Source organism: Marmota monax, unplaced genomic scaffold, assembly GCF_021218885.2.
Source record: "Marmota monax isolate L192 unplaced genomic scaffold, Marmota_monax_Labrador192_F-V1.1 WCK01_AAM20220418_F8-fsc00144, whole genome shotgun sequence".
Taxonomy (NCBI): Eukaryota; Metazoa; Chordata; class Mammalia; order Rodentia; family Sciuridae; genus Marmota; species Marmota monax.
Window position 1 is genome coordinate 1,517,799 of NW_026694618.1, and position 19,109 is coordinate 1,536,907.

Below are 19,109 nucleotides of genomic sequence, written 5' to 3' on the forward strand. Positions count from 1 at the left end.
AACATAACCCGGATGGTCATTTGGGTTTCATTTCAGCACAGATGTTAAGAAACACCTGTTCCAACACTTTTTCTTCCTTAGATCTGTAAAGTATTTCAGAAAAAAAAAAATTTGGTTCTTTCCATATGACAAAGGATAAGAGAAGAAGTCCATAAGTGTAAGTAATAAGTATAAAATAAGTAGGATATATGGATATTTTAAAAATATGTATACATACACAGTAATTTTTGAACACGACCTTTTTTCCTTTAAGCCAAAACTTGGTTTCCAGGTTCTGGCCTCTAACTTTCTTGACACCGAAGTCATGAAATCTCCTGTCCCCTAAAACCACCAAAATCTAATGTAGAAGCAAGTCCCACGCACTACACACCACACGGGGAGAACCCTAGGGCGTTCGTCCGCTTAGCTCCCACCTGTAGCCAGGTCATTGTGACGCAAATGCTATGGACACGTGGAACACCTGCGGGAGAGCAGAGGCGGTGACACCCAGGACAGCAGATCCGAGCAGGGGGGATACCCCAGGAGATGGGGGGTCAAGGAAAGACCCCAGGGAGTAAAAAGAGGGAGATTTACTCCCCTAACCCCCGACCCACCCCAAACAAGGTGAGATCATCGCGCCCTTCATACACCAGGTCCCGGGGTCTTGCTGAAAGGGGTTGACCCGCTGCGGTCCCCAAAAGGGGAGGAGTGGAGGGGCCGTGGCGGCGGGCGGAGAAGGGAGGGCGCCGGCTCCCCCCGGCCGCTGCGCTGCGCTGCGGCGCGCACACGGGCTCCGCCGGCTGCTATTCTGGCTGGCGGTCGCCGCTGCAGGAAGGGCTGGTTCCTACGCTCCCCCGCCCCTTCCCTCGCCTTCTGCTGACGCTGACGTCGGATGTGGGATCTAGAGGGACACTCCGATCGCGGCCGGGAGGCTCCTGGGGGCCAGGGCTCCGAGGTACCTGCCCTCCGGGGCCGAGGCGGGGGCGCGCCGGGCGGGCTGCATGCTGCAGCGGGAAACGCCCGGCACCCGGGGTGATCGGGGGCGCCAGCCGGGGTTGCCTCCTCTGGCCTCTGCGGGCTGCGGGTGACAGGCGGGTCACTCCTGCGGCCCCTGATCTCCTTGCGGGAACCGCAGGAGCTCCTTCCCCTCCCCCGCCTGCTCCCTCTGGCCTGGGAAGGTGTGGAGGATGCGCGCACCCTGAGAGCGTGCGTCAGCCCCCGGAGAGCCGGAGCGCTCCGGCCCCATCTCGTACTGGCCCCGGCTCTGGGAGCACCTGCACCCGCACCCGCGTCAGTCCACCTCACCCTCCCGTGCCGAGCCTCGCCATCTGAGAGACTTCGGCCCTAGGATCCCGAAGTCCTTTCTGGGCAGAGACTTGCTTCCAGGGCTGACTTGTTGACAAGTTCACCTGCCTTGGTGCCTGATGTTTGCTTTATCTCTTCGCCCTATTGCCGGTCTTTGGCAGGGGTAGCAGATGGGTACCTTTTTATAACCACTAGTGCCAGGAGGCCTGAGCCTGGTTCCTAGCGGGCGAGGTGCTTGCCAGTCTTGTACCAGTCAGGGGCAAGCGTCCCTGATGAAGCCAAGTTCCTGCAAACGCTAGCGCGCCGGTTTCCTTTGGGTGCTGCTGACTCCGCCTTTCCTGCCCCGCGGCAATTACAGCTCCTGCTTCCTCTAGAAAGGAACACATCCTGTTATGTCTGCCTTTCCCTAAAGCAGCTCTTCATGAACCTTTCCCACTGTCTACTTGGAGTGCCCCAAAGCCCCTCAACTTCTCTTTGGGGGTCTTTAAAGTACGGTGTCCATAGGCTGGCGAAAGGTATTAACTATGGTTGGGGAAAATTAAGGTTTAGAAAGAGAATCATGTTCTGTGCTTTTAGATTGCATTTTAAAAATCAGCACCAAAGAAAGCGTTTTGTCCATGGGCCTGAGTGGCAGCCTTAGTAACTGAGATCTGGTAACTGTATAAAATTATCAGGCCCTGGAAAAATACATCACCAACTGGTTTGACAATGATGCAGAATGGAGGAAGAAAGTCATATGGCATTAACTGGCCATTCAGGCCCTATAAATTATGACTCATTGCAAACATGTCCACGTATGTACATTTCAGCAAAGTCTCTCCAGAAAAAAAAATCTCAAATTGTTTTCTGTGGCCCTTTGGTTTAGATCTGAAATCTGAACTGTTTGTAGAGGTGAGGAGTGAAGTTGCAAATGCTTATTAGTTTGAAATGAATGTCCCAAGACTCAAGTTTCTTACCTTCCGTTTAACACACATGCACACATTCACACACACACACACACACACACACGCATACATGCACACATATTCTAACATTGCTTTTTAATAAGTTTTCAAACCAAGGATTTTAGTCTTTATTTTTGAAACACGCTTTGTAGAGAATACAATAGGACAAAATCCTTAATAGTTCAAATATCACTGTTTGCTTTTAGACAAATACTTTTTTTTTAATTGCAGGAGATGTTGCTTTCTAATTGTATCTTTTTATACTACATAGGCAAACAGTTGTTTTGTTATTAATGGTGCATCTTTAGGAAACATAGCAGTTAAACTCCAGAATGCTAAATGTAGTAGTGGAGAGACCAGAGGTTAAAAGATTCGCCCTAGCTCTTCTGCCCAAAGATTGTTGAATGCTAAATACACTGGTTGGTAATTGCCTGAGTGGTTTGTTTTATAGATATTTTCTGTCTTTTTCATACACTTGAGTACTGACAGTGTTCTCTGAGCATCTTTATTGCTGTGCCCCTCTCTCCACATCAACCTTATGGGAAATAGCAGAAAATTTTGTTACTCTAAAAACACCCTCGAACATTGCTGCATTTTCAAGGTATTTGACTAAATAGAACATCTTTCAAATGTAAGCAGTTTTATCAGAAGTAGACAGGTGTATCAACTGTGATAGGAGGTAATGCAAACCTGGGTTTGGTGTGAACTCTACGATTACAGAAATCTTATATAAGAGAGGGTGGGGAAGTTGATAAACCACAAGAATCAGGAAGAATTTTTCCTTTAGCATGGTTGAACTTGGAAGCTAGAAGCCTGAGAGTATGTAATAGCACTTATTATAACCTTACTGGTCACTATTGTCCTTTTAATTCCGTCTGCAATACTAGATTTAGAGGACCTGTGGTCAAGGATGGTATTGAAATGTTTGGGTAGCATTACTAATTAATGAGCCTTATCCCTACCTCACCTCCATACAGAATCTGCCTCAGCTGAGCCTTAAACCCAAGAACTGATAGAGGAGAAACATTTTCCCTCCATATTTTCTAGACTCTCAAGCAATTATGTTTTTATATTATAGTCTTATCTAGCACCATGAAGTAGTACAGAGAGCATACAGTCTTTGGGTGCCAATTGGAGCAGGATTGGAACCTCAGTTACAGCATCTAACTAGCCATGTGGCTTTCAGCAAGTTACTTAAGCTCTCTAAATCACTATTTTCTTATCTATAGAACAAGAATATATACCTTTTGGAATTAGGGTGACTATTAGGCATTATATGTGTACGTATATATGTGTATATACACATATACAATATATACAATATATATAACACTGTATATGTATATAACATGTATGTATGTGTGTGTGTATATATATATATATATATATATATATATATATATATATATATACACACTTTGCATAGTAAATAAGACTCAAATAATATGTGGTTTGTGGATCAGCAGCAAGCTTTCTCTGGGAGCATATTAAAAATGCAGAATCTTGGTCTGTTCAACCCTTCCCTTCAGACCCACTGAATTCAAATCTACATTTTAATAAGATTCCCATGTGAAAATGTTGCCATTTTCACAAGATATTTCTCAAGTTTAGTGTTCAAAGAGTCATTTGAGGACTTAATGTGGATTCTTAGCCTGGCTTCCCCATTTACCCTTAACATCTCAAGTAGTTATGTTGCTCAAGATCTTCTCTCTCTTATTTGAGAAATACTGCACCAAACTATCCAGCACAGTGCTCCAAATTGTGCATCTTTTCTCCTCTTTGACAAGCATTTTGACAGACATGATTTGGTACACAATTCCCTTCGAGTTAAGTAGGTATTACAGTTTTACCTATATGATAAGAAAATTAAGATTATAGGCATGATTTGCCTTGGACAATGCATGTGGTAAGAGTGCCATGGAACCCCTGTAAATCCTAGTTGACCATGATTTCACTATTCCAGAATCCAGATTAACTTGGGTTTTATTGTCTTTGTTGTTGTTTATTTTGTATCTGTAAGTAATTTTCACAAATGCCAATGAATCTCTGGAGGTAAGGGATGACTGTACATGATAGAGCACTTTGTGCATGCTTTTAATACAAAGCCTTCTTTCTATATGACTGTAGCCAAATTACTGAAGATAACTGATTTTGAGCTTCATTATAAAAAGGGAATGGTGTCAACATGGCAATGCTGTGAAGATAAGAAGTGGTATGGGTGAACATATACCTCAGTGTCTGAGAAGTGGCCATTCCCTGATTATTGTTAACTACTGTCCCTTTGTAAACCTGGTGAGAAACAATGAGTTCACAAAAAAAGCTGAGAAAAGGATGTCCTACATTGCATTGCACATGATGAGAATAGTGTCTCCCCTCCCAGTTAAGGCAGGTGACATCATTCATGAGGCCTTTGACCAAATCAGAGAATTGGGTCATTTGCTCAGTGTTCAATAAATATTTGTTGTATACATACCATGTACCATGCACTGTGCTAAATGCTGGGAATCTCAACACCAGACCCATATCCTACCATGATCTGGAGGAAATTGCATCCTAAAAGGAGAAAGCGGAGCCAGATGACAATTACCATTCAGCAAAAGCAGTGAGGGAATCAAGAGAGGCACAAGGAGTGATGAAGCTCATGGAACAGGTACTCCATCCAGGCAGAAGAAAGGGAAGAGGAAACCTGAGAGGGGTCATGAAGGAAGTTACCCTTGAATGTTGGGGGACCAATAGGAATTCAGCAGGTGGATAGGACTGAGGATAGTGGGAGAGTCTAAACAGAAAATCCATGTACAAAAGGCACAGAGGTAAGGGAGAGAATGCTGGCAGATAGTCCTTTTTCTGGACCCTGATATGCATGTTTGTCCTCTATTTGCTGAATGGCCCTGAATAAGTTTGATCATCTGTGAGCTGAGAGGATTAAATGCATTAATCAGTGTAAACACAGAACAGATTTCAATTATGTGCAGGATAGTTATGGAGGTGGAGGTATCAGTAGAAAATAGAGGACTGATATTAAAAGGGCATTAGAATTAGAGATCATTGCAGGGGTCAAGTTTAGAACAAATTTAGCAGAAAATACATGAAATTAAACAAGGATGATTGAAAAAGACAACTGAATATAATACAGTACTGTGGAGTGGAAAATACAAAGTCTATGTGTTCAGAGATAGATAACTGAATAAATAGATTAAAATGTTTAATTGTGACTCCTGAGAGTCCAAAGCAGAATGGTCCTCTACTTCTAGGTGGTAAGAGTATTATACCAGGAGCAACTCTAAAGTGCTCTAACTACTTTTCAAGAACAGCATATCAAAATCCTTTCCATTATTATCATCACTACCATTATTACCATCACTTACTCCCAATTCTGTGTTCACAGAATAGGGCATGGGCACCAGTGTCTGAAATGATAGTACTTAGAGGAAGTCTAGCTTTCTGCTTGATGTTTCCAGGATAGGGCACCCTTAATCAGAGAGCAAGGTGCTACCTTTGATAAATGGTGCCTCTATCTCTTTATGTCCATCAGCAATTGCAGTTTTTTTGTGCATGGTAGCACCATGGTGGCAGCAGACTTGGGACTAACACAGCACCTGAGTCTGTGATTCGGTGAGATTGTTTTATAGAAACACTCCTTTAACCCAATTCCTTTCATCCAGGAGTAGAATAGAGTAGTTAAAGACAGGAGCACAGGGATTGAAAGCAGACTTGAGTTTAGTAGTTCTTGACTTTGGGCAGATTGCTTCATCTTTCTAAGTTTTTCTTTTTCTTTTTCTTTTTTTGTCACTTGTAAAGTGGGCCACTATCCCCTCAATAGTGTTGTGGAAATGAAATATTCGTGTTAAGTGCTTTACTCATGTAAAGCCTCAGTAAATGGTAGCCCACACGCATAGACCCTTATGCAGCATGTGTTTACTAAATTCCTACTATGATTCAGGTGTTGTGCTTGCTGTTAAAGAGGTGAAGGATGAACTTTAAGGATCCCTGCTCTTAAAGGACCTATGATGTCCAACAAGATGTGGATGTAATAAGCCCATTGCAGGAGGGTCACAGAAGGGAAGTGGTACACCCAGCATGGTGTAGTCAATTCTCCAGGGGCAGACCCCTGGCAGAGAAGGGACAGAGGGCCCATACTGGGTTGAGAAGGCTTCACTGAGGAGGTGATATTTAGGGAGAGTCTTGAAGAAAGTTGTAAATTGGTCCACTGGACAGAAAAGGGGAGGGCTTTCCAAGTGGAAAAAATTCTCTCAAAGCCATGAAATAGAAGAGTTTATTCAGGGAAGCTCTAGCTGTCTGCAATGACTGGAAGGAACAGATCCTTGTGAGGTAGAGTAAAACGGGAAGAAAAGAACCAGAATATGAGATAGCTTGGGTTTTTTGCCAAGAAATTCAGAATTTCTCTAGTGGCAAGAGAAAGCAATTAAAGCATTTGGAGTTGGAAAGCAGTGTGATTAGATTTGCATTTCACAGTAATATTGCAGACTTAGTATAAAAGATTGGAGTGGGCAGATACAGGGATAGTATTGCCTTGAAGGTCTAGACTAAGGCCTCCCTGTGAAAACAAAAAGAAGAGGAACTTCATTACTTTTAGGAGGAAGGATGCAGAGGACTGGCTGCAAGAGATGAGAGAGAAATCAAGTTCTCTACTTAGGCATTCAGTGGATTTAGTGGTAGCAGTTAACATAGGGGTTACCAGAAGAATGACTCCAAGGTGGAGATGGGAAGAGAGTAGTTAATTTTAGATGTGCCAAATTTGAAGTGCCTGTGGAATATCCAGGTGAAAATTATAGTCAAGAGATGGAGAGTTGGATGTGGTCCTCTGGAGAGGTGTTTAATTTTGGAAGATATTGGCATATAGCTGTAGTTGAAGTGTGGAAGGGTACAAAGCACCTAGAAAGAGCAAGTAAAGTGTCTTAAAAGGAAGCCAAGACTGAAACCTTATGGATCACGGATATATGCAACATAGATACAGAGGAAGACAAACTAACAATGAAAATCAAATTTTAGAGAGTGTTTCTTGAGAAATCAAGGAAGGGGGAGATTTTGAGAATGGAAGAAAACATAGTCAAAGGTCAAGTGAGATGAGGATTGAGTTTGACCTTTAGTGAAAGACTGTCTCCGGTATGGTGGAGAAAGGAACTAGACTTTGAACAACTCTGACTGTGAAGAAAAGGAGGAAGGTGGTAACCAGAGGGGAAAAGAGGTCAACAAATGTGTGCTGAGGTCAGAAATCAGGGGAGACCGATGGACTTGAAACAGGATTAATAGATGGCCTACCTTGGGGAAGGTCAAGAGGATGGGCCTTGTTCTTCCCAGAGAGAAGAAAGGGAAAGTCAGTGGCCCTGGTGCTGGATAGTTCCAAAGATGTGAGCAGTGGTGACCCAGGATCAGAAGCTTTGAAAGAAGGTGCCCAGCACAGTGCTCAGGCGATGGATTCCAGAATGTGTAAAAATTCCTTCATCCATCTGAAGAACGTTATTCCACCGGCTGCTCCCTAAAGGCCAGGAGTTAAGGGTCTTCTCATCAGTACTGTCTGCTCTGTGCTGTTCTCCACAACACTGACATCATTTTGAAGAATGCCCACTTTCTGCTTCTTTCTTCTTGCTTTTCTCTTTGCTATCTTGACCTGGAGCTTGGTGCCTTCATGCAACTTCCTGCTTATTCTACCTAGGCCTGCCCTACCTGGCATATACCCAGTGACTCCTGTCTTTCCTGATCCTCATCGAAACAATCTTTTGCCTTATAAGCACTGGGCTTTACTATGTAATCTGATAAACTAATTCTGTGAGAAAGTAGAGAGAACCTGGAAAAAGGAGCCTTTATTAGTTCTTAAATAACACCAACTAGATGGCCCAACAGAGGCAAGGGTGACTCTGATAGCTGGGGGTATATGGAGAGTTTTTCATTTCTATCTGCTTCTCTTTGCTGCTGACTTGTCTTCCTGCTTTCCTGCCTGGAAATTATCCTTCATTCCTTGCTAGGAAGCCAGCCCAAATTCAAACATGTTTTTCTTGCCATGACTTAACCAAAGAAAGTGCTAGAATTCAAGCCATTTCCAGAGAAAGGAGCCATGGTGGTTTGTTTACAGGACTGGCTCACAGCATTGACATTTTGTAAACCACACACTGGTGTCTGTTTATTTCAGTAATTTAAGACTAATGAAATGAGGTCTATTCAGTGCTTTTGGAAATCTCCTTGAATCTTGATCCTTAGTTCCCTGATCCATGAAAAGAGGAGGTTGATCTCTAAATTTTCTCCTAGGTCTCAGGTAGGAGGTCCCACAGACTTGTAAAAAATAGCTTGACCATCTCTTTAAGGGGCTTTAAATTATGAATTTAGCCTTAAAGAAAGAACAGTATCTCCCTAATTACCTCTGATTGCTGACATTATGCTTGCCTGCAATTTTACAAAATCATGGCCCCTACATTCATATTCTTCCTCCTCACTACATGATTAGTAGCTGTTCTATTTATATATGAAGTATCTGTATTTCATCTACAAATATATGTGTATACTTTATATTTGTGGCTTCTGATGCTCTTATAGTAATACATACACTACAATTATCATTCATATGAATCTGATGTGAAGAAAAAAAAACACATTTTTCTCATAGATTTCTACCTTTCTGGAATAACTTATTTTGAAAATATGAAGTGTAACTGTTTTGTGTATATATATGAATATATATAAATATATACACACATATATGTATAATTTTATGTTTTTAGTGGCATCTCTGGCAGAATAATAAGCAGATATTTGGCAGAAAACTGAGTAAAGATACTGTATCCAGTACAGAATATCTGTGACCCAAGTTGTAGAATTAATTAATTGCTTATTTGCCTAATGCCACACACCAAGACTGTCCAACAAAAATATAATGGCAGATATATATATATATATATATAGTATTCTGGTTGTAGTAAAATATTTTTAGTTCAAGTATAAAAACAAGACAGGTGAAATTAACTTGATAATATATTGTATTTAGCTCACTATATCAAAAATATTATTTCAACATAAAATAGAAAAGGAACTATAAAATACATACATATATAGTGTATAATATGTATAATGTTTATATACATGTATTCTATAATATACATGTATATGTTATACTTACACATAAATATAATATAAATGTAGTTATAAAATTTAAATATAAATATATCAATGAGATAGAAATAGTCTATGTAAGTACAAATAAATGTAAAATATAGATTTATTAATGAGATCTTTTGTTTTGTTTTGGTTGCTGTCTTTGGAATCTACTGAGTTTAACATATTGAGCACATCTAAATTCAGATTAGCCGTATTTCAAGTGCTCACTAGCCACATGTGACTAGCAGCTGCTATATTGGATAGCATAGTCTTACAGGGTAAAATTCATTTCTCTCACATTATACTTACATTAAAAAATTTCATACTTGGTATCATTTTTTTAAAGTAACAGAAGAACCTTCCAAGTTTCATAATTGGATCCCAATCGAAATGTAATTTAAGGATAACATTTAGTTCTATCATTTTAATAATGTTCTATGCTGACAGTTGAAGGGGATAGTATTTCCTCCCGGAAGTTGATTGAGACCTTGTCTGACTAGGGTGTTCCTTCATTCTTCACCTTTTGAGGTTAAGCTTTTATAGAAAAGGCCACAGTAAATGCAGATTAAGATCTGTATACTAAATTTGAATTGGCATTTGAAAAGTACATGAACCAACCTGAATAAAGTCAAAGGTAAATACATTTTATACAGTAAATTTCAGGTCCCTTCCTTTTTAACAAGTACTCTTTTCTTTAGCAAAGGCAACGTATTTGTTCTTTGTTTCTACTCTACTAATCCATTTTATATGATTAGCTCTTGTAGATTTCCTTCAGATTTACTATGCAAATGCCAGGCTCTTTGTTATTGCTGCTACAATTTTTGTTGTTACACATACTCACAGGATCATCCTTTGAAAGCAAGGCTTTATGCAGGAGAGAGGTTTAAGAATTAGACCACACCCTTCTTGAACATTTTGAGTTTGTGGTTTATTGTTTTTAATTTGTTTACTAAGGATATGGTATTTTAAAATAATACTGATGTTGAAGATGATAGCATTTTAAATAGCTTGCCCCCCTTATTTTCTGTTATATTTGATATTTTCCTTTGAGAACCATCTTTTGGAATAGATGAAAGGCTGAGGAGGTTATTAATTGGCTCATTGGTGTTTCATTCTCAGCATTTCTCCTTGTGGACTTGATCTTGAACCTGATCTTGGGCAAGTTATCTCCATTTTTAGAACCCAATTTCCTCATCTTTTTTGTTCTTGTTATTATTATTTTTTTCTGGTGTCACAGGTACTTAACCACTGAGCCACATCCCCAGATTTTTAATTTTTTTATTTTGAGACATGGTCTTGCTAAGTTGCTTAGGGCATGTGCACCACCACATCAAGCTCCAATTATCATTTTTTAAAGAGAAAATGTGTTCTTTATCTGTAAGCTTTTGCTTAGATATAAATGTCTCTGAAAGCAGTTAAATAGTTTTGGTTACTGAGGACATCCTAGATGTCAACTAGTTTGATCTGATATTTTAAAGATGAAAAAAGAGAAGCCAAATGGGTGAAGGGACTCAGAGGAAACACACATCTGTGGCATGGTCATACATGTATCAGTTTTTACTAAAGAACATATTGGGAGACATTAAAAATATTTACTTTAGAGCCAAGCACGGTGGCACACGCCTGTAATCCCAGGCACTCAGGAGGCTGAGGCAAGATAATCACAAGTTCAAAGCTAGCCTCAGCAAAAATGAGACATTAAGCAACTCAGTGAGACTCTATCTCTAAAAATGCAAAATAGGGCTGAGGATGTGGCTCAGTGGTTGAGTGTCCCTGAGTTCAATCCCCAGTACAAATTATAAATATATTTACTTTAGGAATAGATTTTAATAGTTTTAGGGAATCATTAAGCTTCATTACTGCTTTTATATAACACCTGTGTTACTTGGAAATGTAAATAAAATGATCTTTTGAAAATATCATAAGACCCCAGTAAATGCAAATTTTAGCAGTGACTTGCATCTGTAGGGCTTAAATAAAAAACTCACCCATCATTTAGCTTCCTTGAATAAGGTCAGAATTCTGTTTTCCTCTTGTAAGATTTGCTGACTCAGAAAATTAAGGCATGATCCTGCTTCACATTTACTCATGAATTTATGAAATGTCAAAAATCACTTGCAAGAGACACAAAACCAGAAATAGCATCCATTGGAACGCTCAAGTAATCAGAACCTTATCAAAATGTGAAGGAAAATCTGTGTGCTACCTGATAGGAAAAAAAGTCCCTAAAAACTAATCAAAATCAAATTACTTCAATGTTTAGCTTTAAAAAAAAAAAAATGGAAGGCTAATTGAACTTCCTACCTTCCCTGAGGATCTCTTTTCAATCACATGAGGACACCAACTGATGAATCAAGATTTTAAATCAATAGTAAATGCAGTTAATTATGGCCTGGAGAAATTGTTCCAGTTTTTTTCATTGTTTCTACTGCAGCCATTGCAATATTCATATTCAAAACACACTTAGATAACCTCATAAGAAATTATAGAAGACCTTCTTGACAGAAGAGAAAGTGACCAGGATCTAAAAAAAAAAATGATGACAACATATTCCACCAAAAGAAACATGTAGACATTCTATTGGTTTTTACCTTGTCACCTAGGACCTCTGATAAATCTTTATTTCTTCTATTCATGAGGCTACATAGGAGCCAGCCTTGAAGCCCTGGCTTTGCACTCCCAGGCTGGCTGGCCCTTGCAGGACTGCAGGTTCCCTACTTCAGGAGGAAGGGGCTTCGTCCCGTTGTTTCTCACTCACTTTAGGCTCTGAATTATGACTTCCAGTCCTCCTGAAGTGCTTTCTGTGACTGGTGCCTGTGTTTGCCCTAATGCTTATGCTTGGTTACAGGCACCACCTGCAGCTCTGCTGTGGAAGAATTTGTTCCTTTCTTTCTCTCTGCTTACTCCACACACACACTCCCACCCTTTGCCTGACGGGCAACCACCAATTCTTAGAGACAGTTCAGAGCCTGCATAGGAAGCCAGCTCTGCCCCCAATCCCAGTGTCCCTGGAACCCCAGGCACCTTCCTCTGTTGTAGCACTCATTCTCAGCCACAGGCAATACTGGGGATTCCTTGAGCACAGATTCTCTTTTCCAGCTACAATGCAAATAGCATATAGCTGGGTGATGTGCAATTTTACTGAGGTTTAATTTTAAAGAATTGTTCTGCATTTCATCAAATATAAGGAGGTCTTACCATCCTTTTTCCATTAAGAAAGAAAAATGACTGCCAAATACTTGACAAGGACATGGTACTAAACTACATTCAGTTTCAGGAATGCTGAAATGTAAAGAGATTTGTACCTTAGATTCAATGTCATGTGGCACTGTGACACCGGTATTTGGGAAGAAGTGATTTCACTGTGGGTTGGTTCGAATGTACAACTTTGTACCCACAACACTGTAAGACTGTTCTGTTCTTCTGGAAAGTACATGTCTTGTGGGGGAAAAAAAATAGTTCACTTCCCAAATAAAACTAAATCCCCATATGTACATCAGAACTGGAGAGCTACAAAGTTGCATCCATTTTTATCCAGAAAAAGAGGAACTTTGAATAAATTAGAAAGGAAAATTACAAATTTGGCATTTGTTCAAGTATGTAATTCAACAGATTCTACCACATGCTCAGTACAGATGCAGGAAAAGGGGATTCTGGATTCAGGGTTAACTAGTAGTTCAACTAATGGAAAAACTACTCACTGAATGGAAGAGAAACTTCTATTACTAAAGTTGAAAAGGCAATTAATTTTAGACAAGAAACCTTGCACAAGAAATACACCATGCTTAGAAAATGTGATTCAAGAAGAAGCCAGTTGTCTATGCAAATATTTTTGTGGATTGAGAGTACCAATATGGTGGGAATGATGACTGACCTTACCTTTTCTCTGAGTAAGGGTTGGCTTAAGAATTTTAAATTCTTCACACAATTCCAGTGTAATCAGAGGTACCATAAGCTAATTCCATTGCCTTGAAGAAGCTCATAAGTAAGGGTTTGAGGCCACACCAGTGCTCATTGCAGCTGAAGCCAACCTATATGGAATGAAGGTGCCTTCTTATATTTCCAAGGAGTGAGTCTAGTATCAGGTTTAAAGCAGCCAAACTTCTCTAGTTGGACTTCCTTTCGCATTCTGTACTTAAGGGTGATAAGGAAGACCTTTAGCTTATATTCAAGCTGTTCGGTTTGTCCAAAATAGTTTCTAAGTGGCACCTGGAAGTAAAAACAAGTGATGCAGGTATTGTTGTCTTTTGTTCATCAACATAGGAGACTAAAATTGAGGACTCAGCACAAAAAAGTATATAGAAAGAGGGGAAATGGGGCATTGCTGTTTACATAACCCCAAAACAAAAACTGAATACAGTATCCCTCTTCCCTGTTCTCAGTTATCTCTCAGGGCAAGATCTCTCAGCTGGATGGTGTGGCTGAGAACAGCTGTGGCTTTAAAGCCTGACCTTGGATCATGAGGTGAACACATTGCAACCCCATTGAGATGCAGCCTGGAAAGTCTCATGGGATGAGGTTGGTCATTTTAGTGTCACATAAGTAGAAGGTTCCAACCCTGAGCAGAAAGACACCCTCCCCCTTTACTGCTGTCACAGACTCACAGCTGGCCCCTCACCAATGTGTTCCCACCCTCCCAGGGTTGTATCAAAATAAGATATTTCACTTCCCATTGATTTTTTAACTTTTAGACCTCGACTTCTACAGGTCTTTCTTGTTATTGGTGCAACCACTTTGTCTTCCTTGAGGAGACAGATTAAGAGTGAAACACAGACATTCACAGGGGACAGTACTGCTGACGGAGTCAGTACTGTTGCTTCAGGCGTTTTCTTTTATTTGTGTCTTTTGGTCCTGGGGATTGAACCAGGTGCCTTTTAACCACTGAGCTATATCCAAGCCCTTTTTATTTTTTCATTGGACACAGGGTCTCGCTAAGTTGCTTAGGACCTGGCTAAGTTGCTGAGGCTGGCCTTGAATTTGCACTCCTCCTGCCTAAGCCTCCTGAGTTACTGGGTTCGTCCTTTCATCACGGGTGCTCATGGTCCCTAAGCAACGATCCTTGCTCTCCTTTGTTTGTCTGCCAAGGTGAGACAGCCGCTGCAGTTTCAGGCATTCTTCTCTGTGCTGTCAGGAAGCTTGAGACAGGACACCATTCATTTGGGGCTCGTTTTGTGAGTGCCTGGTGGGTGAACAGGAAGATTCCTTTGTAGAATTGTAAATTGAAGTATTAATCATAGACTTTACTCCATTTTACAGGGAAATGATATTTTAACAGCAAAATTTATTAAATGTTGAGATTCATAAAGGTCTTATTATAGTTTGCTTCCAAATGTTCAGGGTCTCCTTATTCTAGAAATTATGTTTATGCATCTGTCTTTACTACTAACTTTTCACTAAATACTATAGTCACTAAATTATATTTTGGACACAAGGTATCTCCTCAAAGCTCATGTGAGAGACAATGCAAGAATGTTGAGAGGTGTAATAAGTAAATTATGAGAACTGTAACCTAATTGGTGAATTAATCCACTGGACTGGATTAACTGGGTGGTAACTGTAGCCAGGTAGGGTATGACTGGAGGAAGGAGGTCACTGGGGGTGTGACTTTGGGGTTTATATTTTGTCCCTGATGAATGGAGCTCTCTGCTTCCTGGTTTTCAAACTAAGCAACTTTCCTGTACCACTCCCTTCCACTACAATGTTCTTCTCCCTCACCTCTGGCTTAGAGCTATGGAGTCAGCTGACCATGGACTGAAGCTCAGAAACAGTGAGCCAAAATAAATTTTTTCCTCCTCTAAGTTGTTCTTGTTGGGTCTTTTGGTCTCAGTGACGAAAACCTGACTAACACACTAGCCCTTTGTAGCTACTGAATATGTAACATGTCAAGTCTGAATTGAGATTCACTCTGAGTGAATATATTTCAGATTTGGTACAAATATACAAATGCAAACATATTATTAGTATTTTAATAATGATTATATGTTGAGATGTTTTAAATATACTGAATTAAATAAAATATTAAAATTTATTTCACTATTTCTTATTCATTTTTGAACACAGCTGAGATCATTTAAAATTACATATTCAGTTGATAGTGTTTTTTCTGCAGAGCACAGCATCTAGATTACAAGTTCCTTGAGGCCAGAGACAGTGTCTACTCTAGATTTATTAGATGCTCAGTGAATGTTTGATAAACCAAAGTGTTGGACAGAAATCAGTGTTTTAGGATTATAATTATTTTTGAATTTTTTTAGATGTTGATGGACCTTTGTTTTATTGATTTTTTTTTTTTTATGTAGTGCTAAGAATTGAGCCCAGTGCCTCATGTGCTCTACCACTGAGCCACAACCTCAGCCTCAATGATGATTTTTAAGGTAGTGATTTTGACAGTGTTGGGTTTGAAAAGTGATAGAGCAAGATGGGATGGATTGGGTCTGGTTATCTTAAGAATGTCTCTAATGTGGAGTTGGGACAGGTATAAAAAGAGATGTGAGCACTAGCTTCTCCTGAGACCTTCACATGTGCTCTGGAGAGCTTACCTGACTTGGCCATCCACACTCCTTACTCTAGTGGCGTATAATACAGCAGTTTGTTGAAGAAACAAGGGACATATCCTGTGTGTCATTTAACTATGGCTCTTAGGCTTTAATGTGCTTAAAAATCACTTGTAATTTTTGTCAAAAACATGGATTCCCAGACCCATTCCTAGAGACTGTATGTCATCAGGGAAGGGAAGGGGATCATAAATCTGCATGGTAATACTCCAGAAGATTCCAGTGGTTTGTAAATAGTATGTCAGCAAAAACTGCCACAAGCCATGATGATCTGGGAATAGCCTGGAAATCTATGTAGAGTGAGCAGTTTTCTCAGTAATTTTTGTCATTAACATAAAAAAATTTCAATTGTTAGATATTTTAATAATCATAAAGTTGATTCCTTTGAAGCAATCAACAGAGACAAAATCAAAGGCAGCCTGCAGAATGGTAGTAAATATTTGCAAACTATATATTAAATAAGGAGTTAAAATCTGGAATACAGAGAGAACTTCTTTAACTCAGTAACAGAAAAACATAATCCAATTTTTAAATGGGCAAAGGATTTCGAAAGGTATTGCTCCAAAGAAAATGAACAAATTGGCAACAAATATGAAAAGATACTCAATATTGCTAATCATCAGGGAAATCAAAACCATAATAGGCTATCACCTGACTGAAACCACTAAAACATGAAAACGAAGATAAGCATTGACACGATGTAGAGATACAGCATCATCCTGTGCTGTTGGTGGGATTGTAAAATTGTGCAGCCACTATGGAAAACTGTATGGAAGTCCCTCAAAAAATTGAAAATAGAACTACCAATCTTCCAATCCCACTTCTGGTCATATATCCAAAAGAAAGATATATTAAAGAGATATATAACATCCATCACCATTGCACCATTATTTATAATAGCTAAATGGGGGAGCAGCCCAGATGACCACTGACAGCATGTGTTGCATGCAATGAATACCATCCAGCTTTACCAAAGGAGGAAATCCAGTCACATGTTACGATCTGGATAAACTTGAAGAAGGTTATGCAAAGTGAAAGAAACCAATCACAAAGGCACAAATACTGCATGATTCCATTTATATGTAGTATCCAAAGTAGTCAACTCATAGAATCAGAAAGTAATAAGGGAGTTTCCAGGGATTGGAAAAAGGATACAGAAGAGTTGCTATTAGGTGGGTATAAAGTTTTAGTCATGCAAGATGAGTAAGTTTTAGAGATCCACTGTATGGCAATGTTCACATATTGAACAATACTGAACAGGGTGCAGTGGCACCCATCTGTAATCCTAATGAAGGGAGGCTGAGGCAGGAGGATCCCAAGTTTGGGGCCAGCCTTTGCAACTTAATGAGAGGCTGTCTCCAAAATTTAGAAATTAAAAAGGGGCTGGGGATGTAGTGCCATTGGGTTCAATCTCCAGTAACCAAAACAAACAAATAAAAAATGTCCTGTATACTTAAGAATTAAGAGAGAAAAGTTTTTATCACAATAAAAACATTAATCAAAAAGCATTAACTATCCTTGTAGTTCATGGTAAAATGGAACTTAGGAAAAACCATGGCAATTTCATTTGTTTTGAACAACTTCTTTTTGTGAGAAATTTTGTTGAAAATCTTGAGCTAAAGGAAATGCGTACTTGCAAGCAAGCTGTGTGTGTTGTGAGAGAACTGGAAGTTTGTGGTCCCTCCATGGCCACACTGAGGGCAAAGCTATAAAGCACACTCATGCTGAATGTCATCCCCAGAGCCACTTGTCCAAATATCTGAGTGTCCTGCATGAGGAACAGAGATCAATTATGGGATGCACTCATTGCAGAAACATCTAAACATTCTTTCTCCTCTACCCTCCTCCTCCCCTTCCTGAAATCTGGAATTTCAACACCTTAAGTTACTTCCCTAAACCACTTTTTTAAAGCCTAGGAAATTTCTAATCTTTTTAGGGGTACTGGTTTTGAGGACCCTGTCTGAGACAGAGAAGGATTGGGTTGATTTTGTGGAGCATCTAAAGTGGTCACATGCTGAGCACTCACTGTGGCAGCCTGAGGCCACTCCTTTGGGGCAGTGAGCTCTCCATTTTTTCCAGTACCTACATAGGCAGGTGTTGCTCACGTGGCTGGGCTGCTTGGCTCTGCCCCTGGGCTGGCTAGCTTCCCGGCTGGGAGCAAATAGAGTAAGGACAAAGGCCAGAAGTGGCTTCCGTATTAACTAATGAAATGAAAATTCATTGCTGGGCTGCTAAATATCACATTGCTTCCTCCTTTAAACTCTCATTGGTATCTTTTGGTTTGGGGGTTTTAAAATTTTTTTAATTTGTTTTGTTTTTGCAATGTGCTGGTTCATTTCTTTAAAACATTGAATATGAAATATTTCAAATCTGGATGCAATAAATTCACCATTGAACCTAACATGTTGAAACTTAAATCACATCCCCTGCAGACAACCGCTGTCTGGAATGTATTGTTCTTCAGTGCTAAGAAATTCTTTATATGGAAGCATTACATGTTACCACATTAATAGGTACAATTTTATGTTTTCTATGTCAGTTAAAATAAATTTAATTTAAAAGCTAATTAAAACCATGGTGGTTTTATTACACAGCTCATTGTACATAATATTGGTATTATGTCAACAATAGGTAGTAGTATATTGCCTGTTCATTTCTTAAGCTCCATTTGGGATATTTCTTCCAGTGTAATTTAGCTGAGCCATTCTCCACACTCATATGCAGCATTACTATGGAATAGTGTTTGGCCCTAAAATACAACCAGAAATGGCTTGGGTTGACATTTTTTATGTGTCACATTAATGTTTAATTGTAACATAATGTGTAACTGTTAAACACGTTTGTTTTATTTCAGGTTTGTTTTATTTCAGGTTTAATATAACGTATCCCCTCATGCTTTTTCCCTGCCCCTTCTCCCCGCATCAACAACAGTAGAAAAAGAAGAAGAAGAAAACATGTCAGGACACAAATGGTAAGTAGTGTGTTGTCTTAACTAAATTGGGATAAGCTAATAAAGTAGAAATCACATAGTTCATGCTCAGCAAATGTCTATTGAATGGAACAATTGAGACACATTAGCAGTAAATAACCTTTCCAGGTTGATGCATTTTTATTACTATCTTATGTATACCTTCCACCTTTGGAAGGCATAAGGAATGTTATGTAGGGTATCTATGAAATAAAGTATGGTTCTGCTGTCACACACTATTCAGACTTACTA

At 39.6% G+C, this 19,109-nt stretch overlaps 1 protein-coding gene across 13 annotated transcripts in view; it reads left to right on the top strand.

Moving 5' to 3' along the window:
* The first annotated feature begins 460 nt into the window (after positions 1–460).
* The window catches only part of Ica1 (islet cell autoantigen 1), a 158,354-nt gene continuing 139,705 nt past the window's right edge, over positions 461–19,109 (top strand). For 5 of the 13 annotated variants that reach the window (XM_046422576.2, XM_046422587.2, XM_046422585.2 and 2 more), the window contains exons 1-2: positions 780–934; positions 18,744–18,860. In XM_046422576.2, coding sequence (XP_046278532.1) covers positions 18,844–18,860 — 17 coding nt within the window. In that variant the 5' untranslated portion in view covers positions 780–934; positions 18,744–18,843. Of the gene's footprint in view, positions 604–779; positions 935–9,440; positions 13,854–18,743; positions 18,861–19,109 lie in introns of those variants that run through there. The other 8 variants (XM_046422578.2, XM_058572163.1, XM_046422582.2 and 5 more) reach the window with 6 other exon arrangements.